The sequence below is a fragment of the Brienomyrus brachyistius genome, chromosome 13 (assembly GCF_023856365.1).
Source record: "Brienomyrus brachyistius isolate T26 chromosome 13, BBRACH_0.4, whole genome shotgun sequence".
NCBI classification, from domain to species: Eukaryota; Metazoa; Chordata; class Actinopteri; order Osteoglossiformes; family Mormyridae; genus Brienomyrus; species Brienomyrus brachyistius.
Window position 1 is genome coordinate 26,858,788 of NC_064545.1, and position 19,872 is coordinate 26,878,659.

The 19,872-nt window shown below is 48.0% G+C and overlaps 1 protein-coding gene across 1 annotated transcript in view; it reads right to left on the reverse strand.

The window, feature by feature from the left end:
- Positions 1–19,872, reverse strand: part of cdh13 (cadherin 13, H-cadherin (heart)) — a 329,423-nt gene that overhangs the window by 52,729 nt on the left and 256,822 nt on the right. The window contains exon 9 of the mRNA XM_048972133.1: positions 14,577–14,717. Coding sequence (XP_048828090.1) covers positions 14,577–14,717 — 141 coding nt within the window. The remainder of the gene's footprint in view (positions 1–14,576; positions 14,718–19,872) is intronic.

The window sequence follows — 19,872 nt, forward strand, 5'->3', positions numbered from 1 at the left end:
GGTTATCAGTGAGACACTTCAGGGGCTGTTAAAGGGTGATTACCAACTATGAAGAATTCTGACAGCGAGATATAAACCTAAATCTTTTCTGCATCACACTGGATTTCACTGCAATGTAAGACACTGTAAGTCTGGAGTGAAAGCCATAGCACACCGTGGGCTCCAAGCCTGTGTTTGTCATCTCCCTCGAACATGCAGGGGTGGCTTTGTGTTCCTGCTATCCTGTTCAGAAGGTCACTTTGGGGCTCTCTCGCTCCCCTTAGTGTAGTTTCTGTTGTGGCCAACAGGGGGCCCCAAACCTTGAAAACGCCATGGAAATGCATGGTTCGAGTGGCGGTAAACACTGGCGCTTTGTATGTGAATGTGGTACAGCTGGGATCGCGTGGAGGGCCTCAGATCGCCCACTGGTGGTCAGGTATATGTACTGCGTGTGGAGATGTCTGAGAGGATCGGTGACATTGATGTGCCATCAGCAGGCTGGCGGATGGAAGGGGCGTCGGAACTGACGCACTTGGAAGGCGTAACCCTCCTCCATCGGGCCAGCAATGGGAATGAGTGCACACACAACTGGGCCTTCAGAACCAAACAGCATATGGCCTCTGGGACTGACTCACCCACACACACCGGTCAGACCGCACCAAGCACAGCGTTTCATTTAATCATCCTAGGCAGTGAAGCGGTAAGATGGATATATTCAATCTTTGTGGTTGTTGATACTGAACCCCTGCCATGCCACTGATAAAACCCCAATTCGCCTGCGTGCAAGAAATAAGCAGCTCGCCCGAAGTCAGATGGGGCAGAGAAATAGCAGGGCATACTTACTGACCCGGCTGCGCGCACGGCAGAAAATTCACTATTTAATTACATCCGTTAATGTAATGCCTTTCATCTGTGCATCTCAGATTCTCGAGAAGGAAGGTGCAGGCCTGTTCTCCACAGGCCACGTGTGAGGTCCTTCTGGGCGATACTCTCTGACCAGCTTACATAACTGCGTGGACGCATGGGTGCAGCCCGCCCAGTGCAGAGTGACCCAACAGCAGAACGGGAAGAGGTTAGAAAAGAAAGGAACAGAAATAAACCGGCCACACCGTGCCAAACCCACTCCCCGCTTCCTCCCCTGCCAGCGGCCCTCCATTTTCAAACAATGCAACGAATGAATGACTCCTTTCGACCAGAAAGACACGCCGGCGTGAAACGCCTGGCGCCCCCTCCTCCCATGACGACCTCCAGCGAGCGGCCGCACTTCTCAGACAAAGAAATCCCACTTCGCCTGGAATTTGACAGCTCCTCCCCACAGGTTATAAGTATCCTGAAAAAGGGAAGGAACGCAAGAAAGAAACAGAACAGAGGAGAGGAGAACAGAAGAGAACGGAACAGAAAGCAAACCTGGTGTGACTCCCAGCGGAGGAGTAGGAATTAACAAAGATGTAAGATTTCTTGGTGTGAGAAATTTATTCTTTTTTTCCCTGAGAGTAAAAGGCACGTGAGCCGTGCAGCCGTGAGAGGCTCCCGACGGCGGTGATGACGGAGTGAGACGTGGAGGGGAAGGTGGCACTCCGGTGTCATAAAGCAATTTCCCAAGCCGCCCGCACTCCCTCCCCCCCCCCCCCCCCCCCAACCTCTTCTCTTTTTTTCTCTCTTAAATAAAGCATTATCATTATCTCATTTGGACCATCTGTTCCTTTAAATGTGACGCGGCTGTCCCTGGGATGCAGTACGGTAATGGCTCTAAGGATTCCCCGGGGAACACCTGTCTCCATGCCGGCGAGCCTGTCTCCGCGGCGACACCGGAGACGGTGACAGCAAGGCGCGACCCTCTCCGGGGGCCCCGTGTGCTGCTGTTACACGCAACTGGAATTTAAAACGTGCTCAGGACATCCGTGTTAAGTGGAGTGTGTGTGTGTGTCGCCTCTCTCGTGAGTGACAAATGACAGGGAGCACTAGGCATCCCCGCAGGGCGTCACACGAGGGACAGCCGTCCATCCTGATGCAAACAGCGTGGCGACAAGACGTCCAGTCACTCATGCATAATTACAAGAAATATCAAAGGTGCGACTGTTTCGTCTCCCAGCCTGTGACGGCCCGACCCAAACGGTGCTGTCTGACCTGACGGCCCGACCCAAACGGTGCTGTCTGACCCCGGCATGCCTGTTCCCATGTGCTGAAACTGCCGCCTCTTGTTGTCTTCACCCCTTCTGCCCCCCCACCGCCTGTTAGACCCACAGTCTTATAAAGTCCCCGCTCCAATCGCCATCCCCTATGGCTCTAATGGCCATTCTGACCACAGGAAGCCATCAAGGTTATAAATGAGTCGCCAGGCCGGTCGTTGGGCCGGGACACCAGTAGAACGTCACCGAAATGCCCCAGCCTTCCACCGGGGGGTGCCATGAGGCACATGACGGCCCAGAGCTTAATAACGGGAAAACATTCATAGAGCCGTGGCTTATGGTTACAATAACAGTCATCAACCATCCATCACAGTCCACCCCACGACACTCTGCGGGATGAACGGCGACAATTAGGCAAGATAAATGACTTATTGGCCTGCCGATTAAAACAAAGGAGAAGTGACGGATGTGGGGGCCGTCCCGCTCTCCGCTGGCTGTCGCGGAATGGCTCTCCCGGCAGGAAAAGGTGATTAAACCGCAGTAATCGGGTGAAATTAAGCCAGGCCTCCATTAATCGACAATCAAATGGAAGCACGTTGCAGAATCACGCAGGGCATCTGTGTGAGGTCCCCCACGACGCATTTCGCAGAGGCCCACAAGGCCACCGGCTCGCTGAGAAAGCGCCCAGTATGCCAGATGGCCAGTCCACGATTGCCGGGAAACGCCTCCGAAGTGAGCGGCAGAGCGAAGAGGGCCGGGGCGGCACAGGATGCAGGGGGGAGGGGCATGCGGGGATCCACTGAGGAGATGTGAGAGGGACCAGGAGGATAACAGAGTGCTCATCTGTTCAGAGATCAGATTTTTTTTTTTTCCTGTAAGCATCTCTGTAAGAGGAGAAAGATAAATTCTGTTGCTATCTGCACTCCCACAACACTGGCGATAACGATTTGGAGAGAACAGATATCCAGTGGGAATCTAAATGGGATAATGTATGATAAAACGATACAGTACGGAGCAGCAGTGACATCTGTTCTTATACTAATTCCACCATCAGATCCATGTGCCATAATAATATTATGGTCATATTTCTCTGTGGCATGTAGACTATTTCTTGTCTACGTCTGGCGTATCTGGGCCGCAATGACATATAAATAAATCCGCCCCCTCTACACGATAATCCTCAATTCATCTGCAGGGCATCAGTTTGTTTTTAAACAGTCGAAAGTTCACACCGAAGCTTCCCACTGGCATTATCTGCAGGCAAAGCCTGGCTTAAACGGAAATTAAAAGTCATGCCATCATCTCACCATTAACTGATAAATGACTGTGAATGCAGTCAGCGATCCTGCATTGAAACACTTATATATCCTACTTTCTTCCAAGACTGCTTATCCAATGCAGGCTTCAGTGTGCCAGGAAGCAGAGGGCATGAGGTGCAGTACTTTTTCCCAGCCTGGTCCTTGTGGACCCCCAGACAGTCCACATTTTTGCTCCCTCCAAACAGTCCACATTTTTGCTCCCTCCAAACAGTCCACATTTTTGCTCCCTCCCAGCTTCCTGCCTGACAGTTCACATTTTTCATCACTTCCAGCTCCTTACCTGATGACTGGGTTGGGAAACATTGAGGGAGCACACTGACACCCAGGATGGGATGTCAGCCCACTTTCAGTGCTGACAGGAAACGTGTAAATTGTGGCGCATCTGGTAGTGAGGGTCACAGAAGTACCCAATGGGGCACTGTACTGCCAAAAACTAGCAGCATATAACAAATTAGCGAAAACAAACAGTGCTTATAACTGACTTAGTCATGATCAAGATCCTGATGGACAGGCAGAGTATCTATGCCGACAGGCTTCTCACCGAATTCCTATATGCTTCGGCACAGGCTGTTTTCTGCATCGGATACAGTCACCAAAACAGCCATTAGGGTTTACAGTAGTGGGGACGATTGCTGAATTGGAACTGGAGTCTATTTAGTCATGAATTTGTGTACTTTTAGCATGACATGTTTCATAAGGACCAGAGATGTGGTGTGGAGCCTTAAGTGAGCAGAAGTGGAGGGAGGTATATTGCCCCACAAAGGTAAAACACAGTAACTGCATATTGCTGAGTTGCAACCAAAATGGAGTGTCTCAGTCTATGTTTTATCCTCTTGCAAAATATCTTAGGTCAACTATGTTTGGTTTTAAAGAAAACAGAATGCGAAAATTACAGAAACTACAAAATTCACACTTAAGTCAAGGCAAGGCACCCTTTTTCAGTTCGTGTCAGTGTAGTTACTGTGATTCGCCTTTGTGGGGCAGTATAGCCGGGGTTGTTGAAGTGTGTTAAAAGTCCATTTAACAGCAATTGTTCCCGGTATCCCCTACAGTTTCGAAAATGCTCATTAGCATAAATTAAAGGGGCAGTGCTTTTATTTTGCCAAAGCTAATGGCAGAGCAAACAGGCGTTGCTCATTGTGTGTGAGAGCTCATTGCCTCTTCGGAGCCTGCAGCCCCAGATAAAGGCATTGAGGAGAGGTATTATTGCTCGTTTTCATGTTTAACAAAGAACACAAGCTCTGCCTTAAGCACACCGACGTCTATGCGGCGGTGAGTGAACGAGCGCCCTCGGTCTAATGACAGTGAGTAATACCATCCTCGTTCCCAAACTGCTTCGGAGCCTGACGAGGGGGATTCCAGTATCACAGTCCATCATGAGCGGTTTGTAAACACAGCGGGGATTACCCGTCGACTACAACAAAACCGTCCCTTTTGCAGGTACTTTCTTTAAGGTTTCTTTTATTTTTCCAAAACAAATAAACAAAACAATGACAGCAAAAGATCCTGTTTTTTTTTTTACTCAAAGATCCCAATGTGCAAAAACGCTGACAGTCAGTGCTGAATGAAAACACTCCGCTTAACACGGATGTCCTGAGCCGAATGATATTTTATTTAAATAGTTTGACATGGGGATGGCATGGTGGTGCAGTGGTTAGCACTCCGCCTGGGTCGCATGTGTGTGGAGTTTGCATGTTCTCCCATGTCGTCGTGGGGTTTCCTCCAGGTACTCCGGTTTCCCCCACAGTCCAAAAACATGCTGAGCCTAATTGGAGTTGCTAAATTGCCCGTAGGTGTGCATGTGTGAGTGAATGGTGTGTGAGTGTGCCCTGTGATGGGCTGGCCCCCCATCCTGGGTTGTTCCCTGCCTCGTGCCCATTGCTTCCGGGATAGGCTCCGGACCCCCCGCAACTCAGTAGGATAAGCGGTTTGGATAATGGATGGATGGATGGATAGTTTGACATACAAGATCACATTTCAGTATACCAAAAAACTCAAAAAAGATAAAATGCAACTGCATGTCAGGTGAAGCAATAATAACAATAACAACTTTATTGGTCCCCGTGGGGAAATAGTCTTTATGCCTCCTTCAACGTTCTCTTTTTCATAGAGTAAGTTGTCTTGTGAAGGGCAGTCACCCGTAGCAGAGCCCAGGGAGCTGGGGGTTAAGGGTCTTGCTCAAGGACCCGCAAACATGCTGAGGCTGGGTTTGAACCTGCGACCTTCTCATTACAGGCACACAGGCTTAGCCCGCCCATGGTGCCCCTGTCCATCTTCCAAGCCCTTATGCAGTAGAGACCCAGGGTCAGGAGCCAGTCCCAGGCATGATCTTAATCTAACTGACTAGCAATGTAAGAATTGGACGTGAATAACATCCAATGTTGTTATTAATTTACACGTCGTCCAGTCCTACAACAGCCATTTTTTGAATTCAGTACAAAATATCCGCCTCCCGTTGTAATGTCATTTGGCACCGTACCAGTTTTTATGCCAATGTAAAACCAGCACCTTGAAGTACCACCCTTTTGGTACATTCTTGAAGTACCAAAAGTATGGAACCTGGAGCAGTGGAAAAGCGCTCTGTAGTTGAGCGGCAAAATGGACAACGCTAAGGGATGTAAACTGAGGTATTACATTGCACATGCTGTACTTCCTCTGCAATGCTCCAAACGTCTTCTGTGTACCGGCTTCTTCTGTTGGGGGGGGGGGGGGGGGGGGGCGGCTTTAATGCGGGGTATGCTCAGAGCGCCTAAGCCAGACTGAGTCTGATTTAAGGCATACATACTGGACCAAATCCACTCCCAATCGCATTATCTGGGTGTCTTAGTCCGACTTGGATTCGATTTCAGTCGGACTAACATGTTTACATGTACCTTAAAAGGCCGGTTTTAGTCGGACTAACACAACAATTCGATTTTCTTAGTGTGCATGTAAATGTACTGAATGACAGCTCTCTCATCAATGGGATAATAAAATGCACTGAGTGCCTTAAAGGTGGCTTCTCCCCCAGAGCCGTGAGGACTGAGGGCAGCTGGAGGGAACGGCCAGACGCTGGATGATCAGCTTGGGCGCCGCAGCGTAGGCGCTGGGTCTCGGGTAGCAGCAGACTGTTACTCCCACTAGATGGAGGCGAGTAATTTAGACAAACGGCCAATACAGAATAACCGAGGACTATCGTGCTGGCTAGTTAGCAAATTGCATGTTGGACTTTTATATTTTTAACCGAACAAGCCCAACTGGTTAATGAAATTTCTTAAGTTCACCCCTGCTAATACCTACTCAGGCCATCCAAGGTTCCTTCTTAGAGAACCTTGAGGAGGTTCTTGAGGATCATTGTTTTAGTCCCCACATTGTAAAGCTCTGAGTGCAATCAAAAAACTAAAAATGCCAAATTGTCTTGTATTTCATTTGGTTACTCGTGGTTAAGATTTGGCCTGGGTAGGGGTTAAAAGATTGTTAATTTTGGGATTAGGGTTTTGCCCATAGAAATTAATGGAGAGTCCCCACAATGATATGAATACAAGTGTGTGTACGTGCGTCCTGGTCCACAGTCATGGTGTTTGCACCATTATGTATCTTTCATCTCATACCTATTTTTCATTGACTTCTTTTGTGTGTTTATTCTTGGGTTGCCAGAAAGGCGCTCCTCTGCCTTACGGCCGGGATATACTCCACGCTACGTGAGGCGTATGCTTGGGGATGGTGCAAACTATACTTGCACGCATACTTTATGTTGATCTGGAGGATTAAAGATCATGTCCACTAGGGGGCAGTGTGAGAAAACCATCTTGGTCCGTGCCTTCGCTTCCAGTCTAACTTATTTGCATTAGGCTGTGCATTGAAATGTTGTAGGCCCTGTGCCTGCACACCAAGTTGCTAATTTTATAATACTGCTGCAGCATTCTCTACATTCTAACCACTGCTCCTCAACATATTGGTACTTCGCTCTGCCGCATCAATTTGCTACCTCACGGTGTCTGTTGTATTATTTGTTTACTAGATATTTTGTAATAGTATTTCGTACTGAGTATTACAGCTGCACTGTATTGAATCAAAAATCCATTTTTTGCAATAAATATTGCAATATTTATAAAGCAAAATATCAATTCAGAATAAATCAATTTCTCACAAACACATCTATTTATGAGTGATCTAAACTGCAAGGATAAAATGATTAGGATTGGCTCAGAGAGAGCATGAAGAATTCATGCAGAAGTATTAGTGGTTTAAACTAATGTTAAACTTATATTAGATAATCCTGCAAGGGAGCGGTCAGTAAAAATGCAGATTTCGCTACGTTTTGTTTCCCATGACAATATAAATGTTCTAGCAAAACGTACCATTTTAGCAGCAGGATATATAAATATCGGAACTGTAATGAAAAATAACGTTGCTGATGAAAGCAGGCAAGTAAGAATTTCATTGTACTCTGTGCACATCACCCTGCTTTCTCCGCTCAGACTGAAATCGGAAGAAGAAGAAACTTAAACTGCCACTGATTTTTGAAAACGAGTGTTTTTTCACTCTTGAAAAGTGAAAATAACAGATGGCACTTTAATACAACTGTACCACGTATAAAGACGCCTCCCGTGACAAAAGGCAGCCAAACTGCCCCCAAGATTTTTGGTGCTACTGCGTCTCATGCATTCGCAGCATTAATTCCTTGCATAGGTGCAAAGATGATGCGTGCAGCCAACGCAGAAAACATGTGGCGGCCATGATGTGCACGCAGAACCATTATGGGCATCGAGGATAAACCGACCCCAAGGGTCCACCCATCCCTCTCACACCCGTCAAACCCCCCCACCCCCCCCCAGCTCTCTCCAGCATCCCTCGGTTGTCAAATGGGATTAAGTGAGGAATGGTCCAACTCACAGCAGGCTTTCTGCAAATGCTGACTAAGCTCAAGTGTGGCTCAGGAGTGGACTGTCATGGCTTTGCTGTTACAGTAAGTAGAATTATTACGTTTTCCTGGCCAAGAGATGGAGCTGTCAATCACTATTATGGGCATTTCTGATTGGGTGGACAGGGACATCATGACTGGACTTTTTGAACTGTCCCTGCAAATTATTCAGCAGGTTGGGGGCTATGATGACAGTGGCCTGACAGTATGGAACAAATTTTAAGTATACAAGAGTGGTCAGGGCCCCAAGTGTGGACCAGTGGTCAGGGAGAATATGGGGGCTGAGCCCCATGGCCACGAGGCTGATGATAAGCTTGGTCTCTTATATGAATTATGGCGCAATTTTCCTCCCTTCAAAATACTAGAACTGGTCAAACCTAAAGGAGTAATCAAGGCACTAGTGGAACAGGGACCATATTAAGCATCTTGGAGCTACTGTGGGTTGACCCAGGTATTAAAGAAAGAAGGCAACATGACATGCTATTCTCAAGGGGAAAGGACATATATATACAGTATATATATACAGTATGTTTAATTCCATCTGCATGTAAACAAAATGCCAGGGGAGGCCAGGTCAATATACTTGTTTTCTTATTAAAAGTGGCATTTAATTTGCCGATTTTTTAATCTCAAAATAGCCTCACTGCATTTCACAAAGGCTTAAATATAAAAGTTAATGATGGATGCATGGAAATGCGCACTAATCTACAGGCCGAGGGCGAGTGGCTGTTATAAAGGTGATAGGTATCATAGTAGCACAGCACATATTGTGTTAATTTCTAACAGGGAACCAGAACCTCTGACCCACTGTTTCTTTGCAGGAGAATCCTGTCCTTATATGCAAGTAAAACAATGGGAATCACACAGGGTGCAGGAACAGAGGACGCTTCATATCCCCAAAGTGGTTTAATAATTAGACTATAATTTCTCTCACACGTCACGTTTGCCTCATCTTCCCTAACTTCTAAAAGGGACCCTCGTGTCGTTCCTGCCCGCACACTTTGTTAGCCTACAGGCATGTTCCGACCACGCAGGGAGTCAAGGTGCTCGGAGAGTCCCAGCTGGGAAGTGGAGAGCTCTGCAGCTCTCAGGATTACGTCGGCATGGAGAAGGGCCTTTCATCAGCCGCATGAACAGGAAGGCATTTGTCTCCCCTTGTCGATTTCCAAAAGGCAGGAGGAACTCGGCTGCTTAGCTGCTCACACCGATTTGTGGGGCATTATGAATTTTTGTTCGTATATCTTTGAGAGCATGTGAGGAATTAGTGCCGGAATGAAAAATAAACGACAGGGTCTTTATAAATGAGCCGTCTGCATGCCGAAAGGTGGGCGTCTGCGACCATTTGTACATGTCATACAGATAACGGCTCAGATGACACAGGAGCTCACAGCCTGGGGCTGCTCACGACTGTTCTGCGGAACCTCTTACAGGACAAAAGGTTAATTAAGCGGGTCATCAACCAATACTAATCAGCGTCAAGAGTCTTGAATGACAGCCATGGGGATGAACGACTATCTGTGGTGTCAGCTAATGATTACTTCAACCCCAGGTGCAATCAAAAACCTCACTGACCACAGGCCAGCAGATGCCTGGATTCGCCACCATGGCTTAAGATTTCTGTCACTGCTAGCGTTCACATTCAGATACATAAAAACATGAATATCTTTTCCATCCACCAGCATGCTTAGAAAATACTCTAAGCCGGTGGCTACCAAGCGGCGGATTCCAGTCCATATCTACAACTGAATCCAGACACAATTGATCCCCCCCGACTCCCTTGTGGGGTGGAGGTGGGGGGCTCCCACCTTCCGTCAAATTTGATTGCCAGGAGACCCTGATCGGCAGATTTAATCACCAGGAGCCCCCCCCCCCTCCCCGCCTAGCATATTATTCTGGACACGGTAGCCTTTGGCTTTAATTGAAAATTCTCACAACAGGAGTTTCGCAAACCAAGGAACTAAAGCCTCTGTCTGCGTGCGATGCCTTCTCCCACGCTGCATGTCTCGCCCCACTCCTCCTGCTCTACTTCGACGCTGCCACGCTGCTCCTGACGTTCCGTGAAGCTCGGCGAACCGGTGCAGGCGCCACGCAAGGAGCAGAGTCAATAAAATGGTCATGAAGTGCCTGCAGAATCGACTGGCGGACATTACGTCAGCTTTTGGCTCAAGAGCAAATGTCAGTGGCATTTACCGAGTGCTCGATCACAATTTACCCTATAGGAGAGCTGCGTGTCAGTTCCTGGATCCAAATAACTGAAGTTCGGAGCTGAATGTTTTATTCTCAACAACATGTTTTTACAGGATAAGCAAAATGTCAAAACATGTCCAAGACCACAAGGTCTTCACTCTCATTAGCATGTAAATCTAAGTCATTTGACTTGCAACGCTGTGCAAATGCCCTATCTAGAGGCAGAGGACTCTCTGCTGTGTGAGAAGCCAACAGGAACAAGTCAGGGTCTTAGTTCTCACCATCGTCTGCATTGAGGGAGAGCTGGATTTAAATATGGATCTATGCCTTGGGCACATCTGGTGTGATGGTCTGGATGAAGCAAAGCTGACCTCCTAGTTGAGGAATCAGTTCCAAGGAAGGAAAGTGGTTAAGGAAATAAACTTGTACCCCAAAGGCTGCCAGCACAACTCTCAGAAAAGGCTCTGCTGCAATACCCTTGGATGGCTGGACAGAGAAGATATCCCAACTGTTCATACTGGTCCAACGTCTGTTCAACGTCTCCCATTATTTTTTTGTTCCAAGAACATTTTCACATAATTAATACATATTTATTCATATAATGCCTTGTTTTCTTACATTTGCATGCAGGAATCATGCGCTGCAAAAGTTAGCAAGTACCTGCAAATGCTTGGTTATGTAAATAAGCATCTTCAGTAATAATTGCTTTTGGATTCACATAGCAAACATTAGTGGGCAGCGGTGTGGCAGAGTTGATAACAGTGCTGCATCACACCTCCCGGGCTGGGGGCATGAATATTGCATGTGCTTTGTGTGTGTATAAAGTTTGCATTGTCTTCCTGCGCTGTGCAGGTTTCCTCTCACAGGCCAAACTCATGCAGTCAGGGCTAATTTGCCTTGTTAATTTGCATGTGGTGCACGTGTGTAACCTATGATAAGCACGGCGTCCAGTGTGCACCCTGACCTTCACATCTATGCTACGTAGAACAGGCTCCAGATCACCCTGTGATCCTGTACAGCCCCAGGACAAGAAACTAGAAGATGAATGGATATTATACAATAATCTGAAGAAACTACATAACCCATCAATTGGGGGGGGGGACCTTTTTGTAAGACTTGTGATAAACTAACAAATCTATTAGAGAAAAATCTTTAGGCTCCAAAAAGGAAAATTATTACTTATTCATATAAGTATTTTGTTTATGAGTAACAGAATTGAATGAAAATTAATCTAATTTACTGCCAGTATTTTTTATTAAAGTGACAATCATGATGAAATGACACAAGTATGCTTTGAAATCATAACTAAATTATATGACAGATAGATACATAGAAAGGCAGATAGACAGACAGACAGACAGGCAGACAGACAGGCAGACAGACAGACAGGCAGGCAGACAGACAGGCAGACAGGCAGGCAGACAGACAGGCAGGCAGACAGACAGGCATACAGACAGGCAGACAGACAGGCAGGCAGACAGGCAGACAGACAGGCAGACAGACAGACAGACAGGCAGACAGACAGACAGACAGACAGGCAGACAGGCAGACAGAGACAGACAGGCAGACAGGCAGGCAGACAGACAGACAGGCAGGCAGACAGACAGGCAGACAGACAGACAGGCAGACAGAGACAGACAGGCAGGCAGACAGACAGACAGGCAGACAGACAGACAGGCAGACAGAGACAGACAGGCAGGCAGACAGACAGACAGACAGACAGGCAGACAGACAGACAGGCAGACAGACAGGCAGACAGACAGACAGGCAGACAGAGACAGACAGACAGGCAGGCAGACAGACAGGCAGACAGACAGACAGGCAGACAGACAGGCAGACAGACAGACAGGCAGACAGAGACAGACAGGCAGGCAGACAGACAGACAGGCAGACAGGCAGACAGGCAGGCAGACAGGCAGACAGGCAGACAGGGTGACCCCAATATATTTCTGGAGCCTGCATATGAGACATGCATAAGCATAAATCCACAATAAATCCACAATAAAGTCAGGTCAGTGTCTCACCACAGAACAGGGCTCTGCTGGATCATTTTTCAGCTAATGTTCAGCTAATAAGCAGCCTTGCTTTCATCTTTTTTTTCCCATCATTAATTATTATAATTATTACAATTTTTTGAGTATACTAGCACATCATTCTTCATCACTTCAAGGCCCTAGTTTTCAGGAAGGCTGCTCTGGAGTAGAAAAATAAAAGTAATTAACGTCAATGACGGTTAGTGGCTAATGGGCTAATTGACGACAGTGTTTCTAAGGTCAGGTGCATGCTGGGATATGGTGGTGCTCTCCGGGCTGGCATTAATGCAGCAAAGGGAAAAGGACGCGGGGGACACTCTACGAAACCCACCCCCACGAAATAGCTGATGGGAATTTTTAAAAAGTTGTTTTTCTCTTAGTAAAAAGAAACACGCAGGAAGGAGGAGTTTTTAGAAGTGTTACAACGAGGCCTCGGCTGCACAAGCATTTTTATTACAGACCTCTCTGACACGACTGCATCGTGATCAGAAACAGCAGGGGATCAGGCCTGCAGACCCCCGAAAAAAGCTCCAGGCATTTCCATTAGAAATCACTCAACTAAACACTCTTTCGTTTTTTAATACTTTTTTTCTTCCTTCACTTCCCGTTTTCTTTCTGCTAGACTGCCAACGAAGCAGCTCCTGACAGAAACATCACGTCTGCAGCGACGGCCGATCCCCAGACATATCTGTAGGTTCTCTCTACGTCTGCGTGCGTCTGTGTGCGTGTCTGAGACTGGGAGACTGTGGAAGACTCTGTGGACAGACACTGGGGCCCAGTGCCTATCAACCCATTAGGTGATAAGGGTGGCCACCTAGGGCACCATCGTCTGAGGGGGTGCTGACTTAGCGAGCCAATTTCACTTTGTCTTGGATGGGGGGGAAGCTTGCCTAGGGCACCACATGGGCTAGGACCGGTACTGATGGGGCCTGACCTCCACACACTCTACACCCATCGCAGATATCAGCACTGACAGAGTACTGACTTCACCCTGAGCTCCCCGGCAAACAGGCCTCATTCCTCACATGGACCCGCCCTCCGTTCGCCGCCCCGACGGGCTTGTTTGGCAAGCGGTGCCAGTTGGCTCCAGCGCTCGCGGTCCGTGACAAACGGCGCTGCTTGGCCCAGACTGGTCCCGAAGCCGGTGTTCGCATATCGGAGGTCACAACAAAAGACACAGACCTCGATTCACTCAGGACGGCCAGAGCTGTAAAATACGCAGAGGGACAGACAAAGGCGGCGTCTGCAGCTGTAATGGCCAGGTGTCTGTCTCCTGGAATCACAGCTAACAAATACATGGATCGGAAATGGGACAAAGTACTCGAATAACCATGTTTGTTAGCATTAATAGCGATCCGTAAGACTGAACTCCACTGCAGAAGTTTAACTCCAATTTTTCCTTTGTTTGGTTTGCTTAGGGCCGGTCATTAAGCACACACTACCTCGGACTGACATACTGTACTCACTGCACTCAGACACTCACACTGTAATAGGATGGCTGCCTCCTTTTGTGTGTTATTCTTATCTCTCATTTATTACTCTAACACATGCTGCTAAACAGAGATCATGCTGCTAAACAGAGATCATGCTGCTGAACTGTTTTTTCACTGTTTCTGTAATAGTGACAATAAAGATCTATCATCTTATCTTAAACCCATGTCACTTTGACTGTCAGAGCTACACTTATGCACTGGATAGTTACAGAGGACCAAGTTACAGAGGACCGAGATACAGAGGACCGAGTTACAGAGGACCGAGATACAGAGGACCGAGTTACAGAGGACCGAGTTACAGAGGACCGAGTTACAGAGGACCGAGTTACAGAGGACACCAAATCTTTTTCCCGGTTGTTACTCTAGCATTTCATGGCCCAGGGGCCCCTGCCCAAAATATTTTTTAACAGGAGATATATCTGCCTGTCCTGCTGGATTAAGTGGGTGGGGTTTGTCAGAAAAGGACATGGAGGAATAAGGTGGAGCAAAAAATGGGTGAACATAGTGGGGTAGTGGGGGGGGGTAATGCTCACCAGCGAATGTGTGAACTCGGGGGCGTGGTCATTCTTATCGGTGATAGTGATGGTGGCCGTGGTCGTCCCTGATAATCCCACGTTGCTCCCTGCCATGTCCTTGGCAACGATCTCCAGCTCATACTGTGTGGTGGGCAGCGTCTGGGAAGGAGAGGGGTATTGGTTACACTCAGCCGCTACCTGCAAACTGCAGCCAAGGGGTGTTCAGATCCCGACACTAAACCATAGACACGCCCATTTGCCACCATGCAACAATAAGAACAAGCTACTTTCAAGAGAAACTACGAAGACATTGTTGTCATTGTTCCTTTCAGTGGCTTTGGTGAACCCAGAATTTTCCGTCTGGAAATTCCGAACACCCTGTCAGAGACGTGAAGGACCTGCCAAGTGTATCGCAATGGATGGCTGCATTACACCCACAGTGATGCTCACACAGTCTGCGTAAGAACCTGGGAATGCTGTATGAAAACAGCCAATTTTTAGTAACAAGGAGTCCATTAAAAAGCAGTTATGTTACCCCACTTCCATTAAAGTTTTGAAACCAAAAGGTCAAAGCCTTACTGCGGAACTGGTGCACTCCAGGTCAGCCCAGCTCATGGTGCTGACTTAATCAAATTTCCCGGTCCTGTCAGAAGACTGAGAATCTTAAAGACGAAGGGAAATGCCCCTATCCCAGGAGGCACGGGGCACAAGGCAGGAGATACCCTGCCTTATAGTCACTACCTACGTTTACCGGGGGCCTGGAGCCACCCTTTAGCGACCAGAAAGGGGGAGACTTTCAGGGGCCCACACACCAGATTGGGGGAGGTTTCCAAAGACCCGGCTTTCCAAGGCCCGGCCATGTCATGTGCAGCCATGACTGATCCCCAAAGCAAATGAAAGAATGGTAGCAGGTACGCAGGTCCGGACGTCCACGGTCTACCGGGGGCTAACGCATGAAAGCAGGGAGGACGGTCCTCATGAAAAATGCATGAAAACAGGAAGCAAATGGAGTCATTTGGGGGTCACCTGTTATAAAAAATAAGATCAGAGCCCAAGTCGATCGCCTCGCGCAATCCGCCCCCCACAGGGGCGCATAGCGGTGGGATGCGACGGCTCAGCGTCAGCAGCAGAATGGGGAGGGACGGGGAGGCCAGGCCTGATGGCGGGGAGACCAGGCCTGACGGCGGGGAGGCCAGGCCTGACGGCGGGGAGGCCAGGCCTGACGGCGGGGAGGCCAGGCCTGACGGCAGGCCGTCCCGGCTACGCCGGCAGCGCCACATGGCCCCTGTCACGCTGCCGGGCTCATTAGCCCAGGCTTGTTCCGTGACTCTGACACGACTTCCAAAGAGGATGGGGCCACACTGTCACAGTGACACCGGTGCCCAGTCATCCTGCCAATCAGGCTAAACCATCGTCCCGCTCCCGCTACACCCCCAACATGTCTTCCTGCCAGAAGTCGGCCAGGATTTTGACTACGACGAGCTCTCTTTTCAGCCTACGAAGCGAGAAAGAAACGCACAGTGCTAAAAAGCAGTAAGTACGGCTAATCTTTTACCCTTCATTAGCACAGGCAATAAATGACAGAAATTGCTAATGCAAAGGCGTATTTCACGTTACTAATGTCGTAGAAACAGACTTCATGATCATCTGCGTTTTCGTTGCATAACTCATATGCATATTTTACCCCTGAATTCAACACCAGCTTCTTTCAGCGCCCTGCTATATATAGCGAGCCCATCTGACACGGATTGGCCATTAGCACGTCCAGCCAGCCACCGCACCCACACTTACCCCCATCCCTGCGGACTCACTAAATAGCAGCGCAGAGCCTGTACTTCGGCACATCCGATCCTTATGTGCTTTCGTGCAACACACACATTGAGACACGCACGCAATGCCTGCGCACAGTGCTGACTAACATTCGGTGGTGCCATATTGCGCACGCTATATTTATATGTCGCATTGGCATGCACCTGTGGGTGTGTTTCTATGTGTATGCATTTATTTTAGCTGCAATGTGCACTCAAACATGTGCATCGATGCCAGCATTATGCAAGTGTGCATATATATACATTCATGGTTTTTAGCTTAAAGACCTAAACATACTACATTCTGTCACCATCCCCTGCCAGCTAAAAGGACCTAGAACCATTACAGCACTGGAGTGACCAAATGCTTGTAGTTCCCCTTCCCATCGAGCCCCTGATTTTTCTTCTAATCCTGCCCAGACGCCCCCCCCCCCCCCCCGGCCTGATTAATAAATCTGGGATTCTGTAGCTTTTCTGGCAGGTGGGTGCAGTTGTCACAGAGATCCAGTCATGATCTCATGAGGGTCTGTGCAAAAGTCTTAGTCAAAGAAAAAGTTTACAGCTGTCTATCTTGGTAGTAAGTACTCAAATCAATTTAGCATTAGACCATAACCCAAATTAACATTAGCACCATAAAAACTAAAAAGAATTTGTTCTGTTCTCCATAAATATGTATTGTTGGACGGCTAGATGAACACCGCTGCAGTTCCCAAAGCTCTCCTCAGCGGCACCCCAGCCACTCCATGTATTCATTAAACTTCAACACCGGCTCAATTAATTTATTAACTGAATTAGTCAAATAACTCAATGAGATATTAACTAGATCTCGTAGGGTAGTGGTTCAGTCAAAAAAAACATTGGTGTTTTGAATGGTAAGGGCAAATACTGTAGTGACTCTAGGAGAGGCTTTGAAGTGGCTAAGCTAACACACTGACAACATGAAGATCATTGAAATGCTATTTTCTTTGCCTGCCTAAGATTTTTGCAGAGCAGTGTATGTCCTTAAATCAGTCTGCTGTCTTTCCTCACAGCCGTCGGCCCTCTAACAGGCCATAATTCATCTCCCCAAAACTAACAAATACACCAAGAGCATATGCAATACTTTTCTCTGGGGCCTTAATCTAGTTCATTCATTTTCTGAGAATCTCTTCGGTGTGTGTTTAACATACAAATACCAAAGGGCAGGAAGATTAAACAAAAGCTAAAGTCAACAAAACATGTCCGGGTAATCTCCCCCAGTGGAAGCGTAATTTTGGGGAGAAAACTAAAGATTGATGACTTAAGGGCCCTTTGGTGGTTTGCAGTTTTTAATTTTCACTCGACAGGTTGGAGAAGCAGACAAACACCAGCAGAAAATGCCATGGGGCGGGCGGACCCTACGCGGCCGGGGGCCAGTGAACAAACACAGCAGCACAGCGGGTCAGAAATGACACGGAGCGTCATGTTCCGTCAACTGGCATCCCGCTGCAGACCTGCATCGATCCTCACTTCTGTTTCATGAACTTGCCCAAAGTAGCTATATGGCAGAACATCACTTGAGTCACACCCCGCCTCCATCCTCTGATTGGTACAGTCCAGCACCCACCATCATCTTCAGCCTAACTCCAAACTAGGTCCGACCTCCCCCCGTCCTGAGCATGGCGCAGTCTGATTTTTCCGATTTATGCAGCTCACAGAAATGGTGACTTGGCCACGCTCTGTCATTCGCAGACAGCCAACGCAAACGCTGCCATTTAATTCGCTGTGATTGAGCCGCCAGTCCCGCGGAGGAGCCTACACACCGTGTCCTCCGCATTCACGGCGCGCCTTTCAGCCCTGATTGCAAGGAGCGCTTGGCTGCATGGAAATTTGCGACTGTGCGTCTTCCGGGCTGGGGCTGGCGGTGGCGTATGAGTCAGGGAGGGCTGGCGGCTGGGATGGCGGCAAAACGCACATGCTGAGGGGTCCTGGTAGATCACATCAGATCCCACCGCTTGGGGGGAAACCAGCGAAGTCGGCAGGCGCGGCTCTGTGGTGCAGCATGTTAATCTACTGCAAATATATCTTTGTGTGACCACCCCAGTCTGTGTTGCAGAGGTCCAGACATGTTTATCTCCTAAAGGGCAAGCAGAGGTAGCCGTGGCCCAGTCAGCCCAGGCAGCCGCACGCTGTGAAAACTCGTTAATGTCTGGGAGCTGACTTAAAGACAAGGGAGACCGGCCCTAATTACCTGCCAGAACACAAGCAGCTGGGACACCACAATCTGTTAAGGAAATACTTGACCAGGGGTGAGTTGAGGAGAATGCAAAAATACATTCGCTCCCACAAGTGTCACCCTTTGCCTCAACTACATCTGTGTAGCTACGGCTTTTATCGAACCAGTGTGGCCTGGGGAGTCCTGAAGACCATATTTCCCCTGAACATAATGTGTGGACAGCTGGTACCATGCCGGTTAAGGTCATATCGCATCATATACACAGCTGGTTAACAAATAATTATTGTGGTTGATGAATATCGCACATTGCAGTTCGCTAGTTTGAAATTGGCGCTAGTTTGAAGCAAGTTTTGGGAACCATCTGGAAATTAATTAAAGTACTACAACTACAATGTAGACTGTAGACTAGAGATTAGATCTCGGTATGTCCACAGATGCGCCACTCTGGTTACAGTTCCCAAATGAGTGACATCACATTAGTGTCCTCCAGTGTTGTTGTGGACTAGCTTGCAGAGAGCTTAACCAAAAAACCCCACCCCTGTCATTTTCCCTCTCTCACTCTACCCATCCTCTCCACCCCTCAACCCTGACCCCCCCCCTACAACTCTCAGAGCAGAAAACATGATTTCAACTGATCTTTCTGGTTCAGTCTAAGGTTTCCAGCATCTCGCTTTGGTGTGAAATCGTTTATAGAGATATGGATAGGAGGGGCAAAAATCTGACCGTGACATGATCTGCAGCAGCTGACAGATGGAACAAATTTGCTCTGACAAAACCCAGAGCCCACTGTCACCCCAGACCCAACATGACACGGTCCTCAAGGTTTATTAAAAAATAATGATATTGATCAGACTTCTTGACACGCTAAAAAATGACAGTTGGCTGGCTGAAGCTTTTGCTCCCAATTATTCATGACCTCTCTGGATCCTCATGGTCCAAACCTGTGACCCGACCCAAGGGGCAGGGAGTCAACACTCTCAGGATGAGACAGATAATCAGCAATAACAGGTCTAGCCGAATAAACACTGAAGCCCAAACACTCTGTTACGGATCCTCCAAGCAAAAGTGAGGGAAAGGTGCTGTCCTAGCGGGCCAAACCGGGTCTGTGTTACCGTAACGTGAAAAGAATCCTGACGTGATTCAGTACACGAAGTCAGATAAACGTGTTTCATGTAAAAACAAATCGAAGCAAACAGTAACAAGCATATTCAGGAGATACTGACTTTCCTTTATGAGGTGATGAATTAGTAGACCTTTAATCATGGACCGGCGCATTTACAATTCGTATTAATTACATAAAATTACAAAAGGA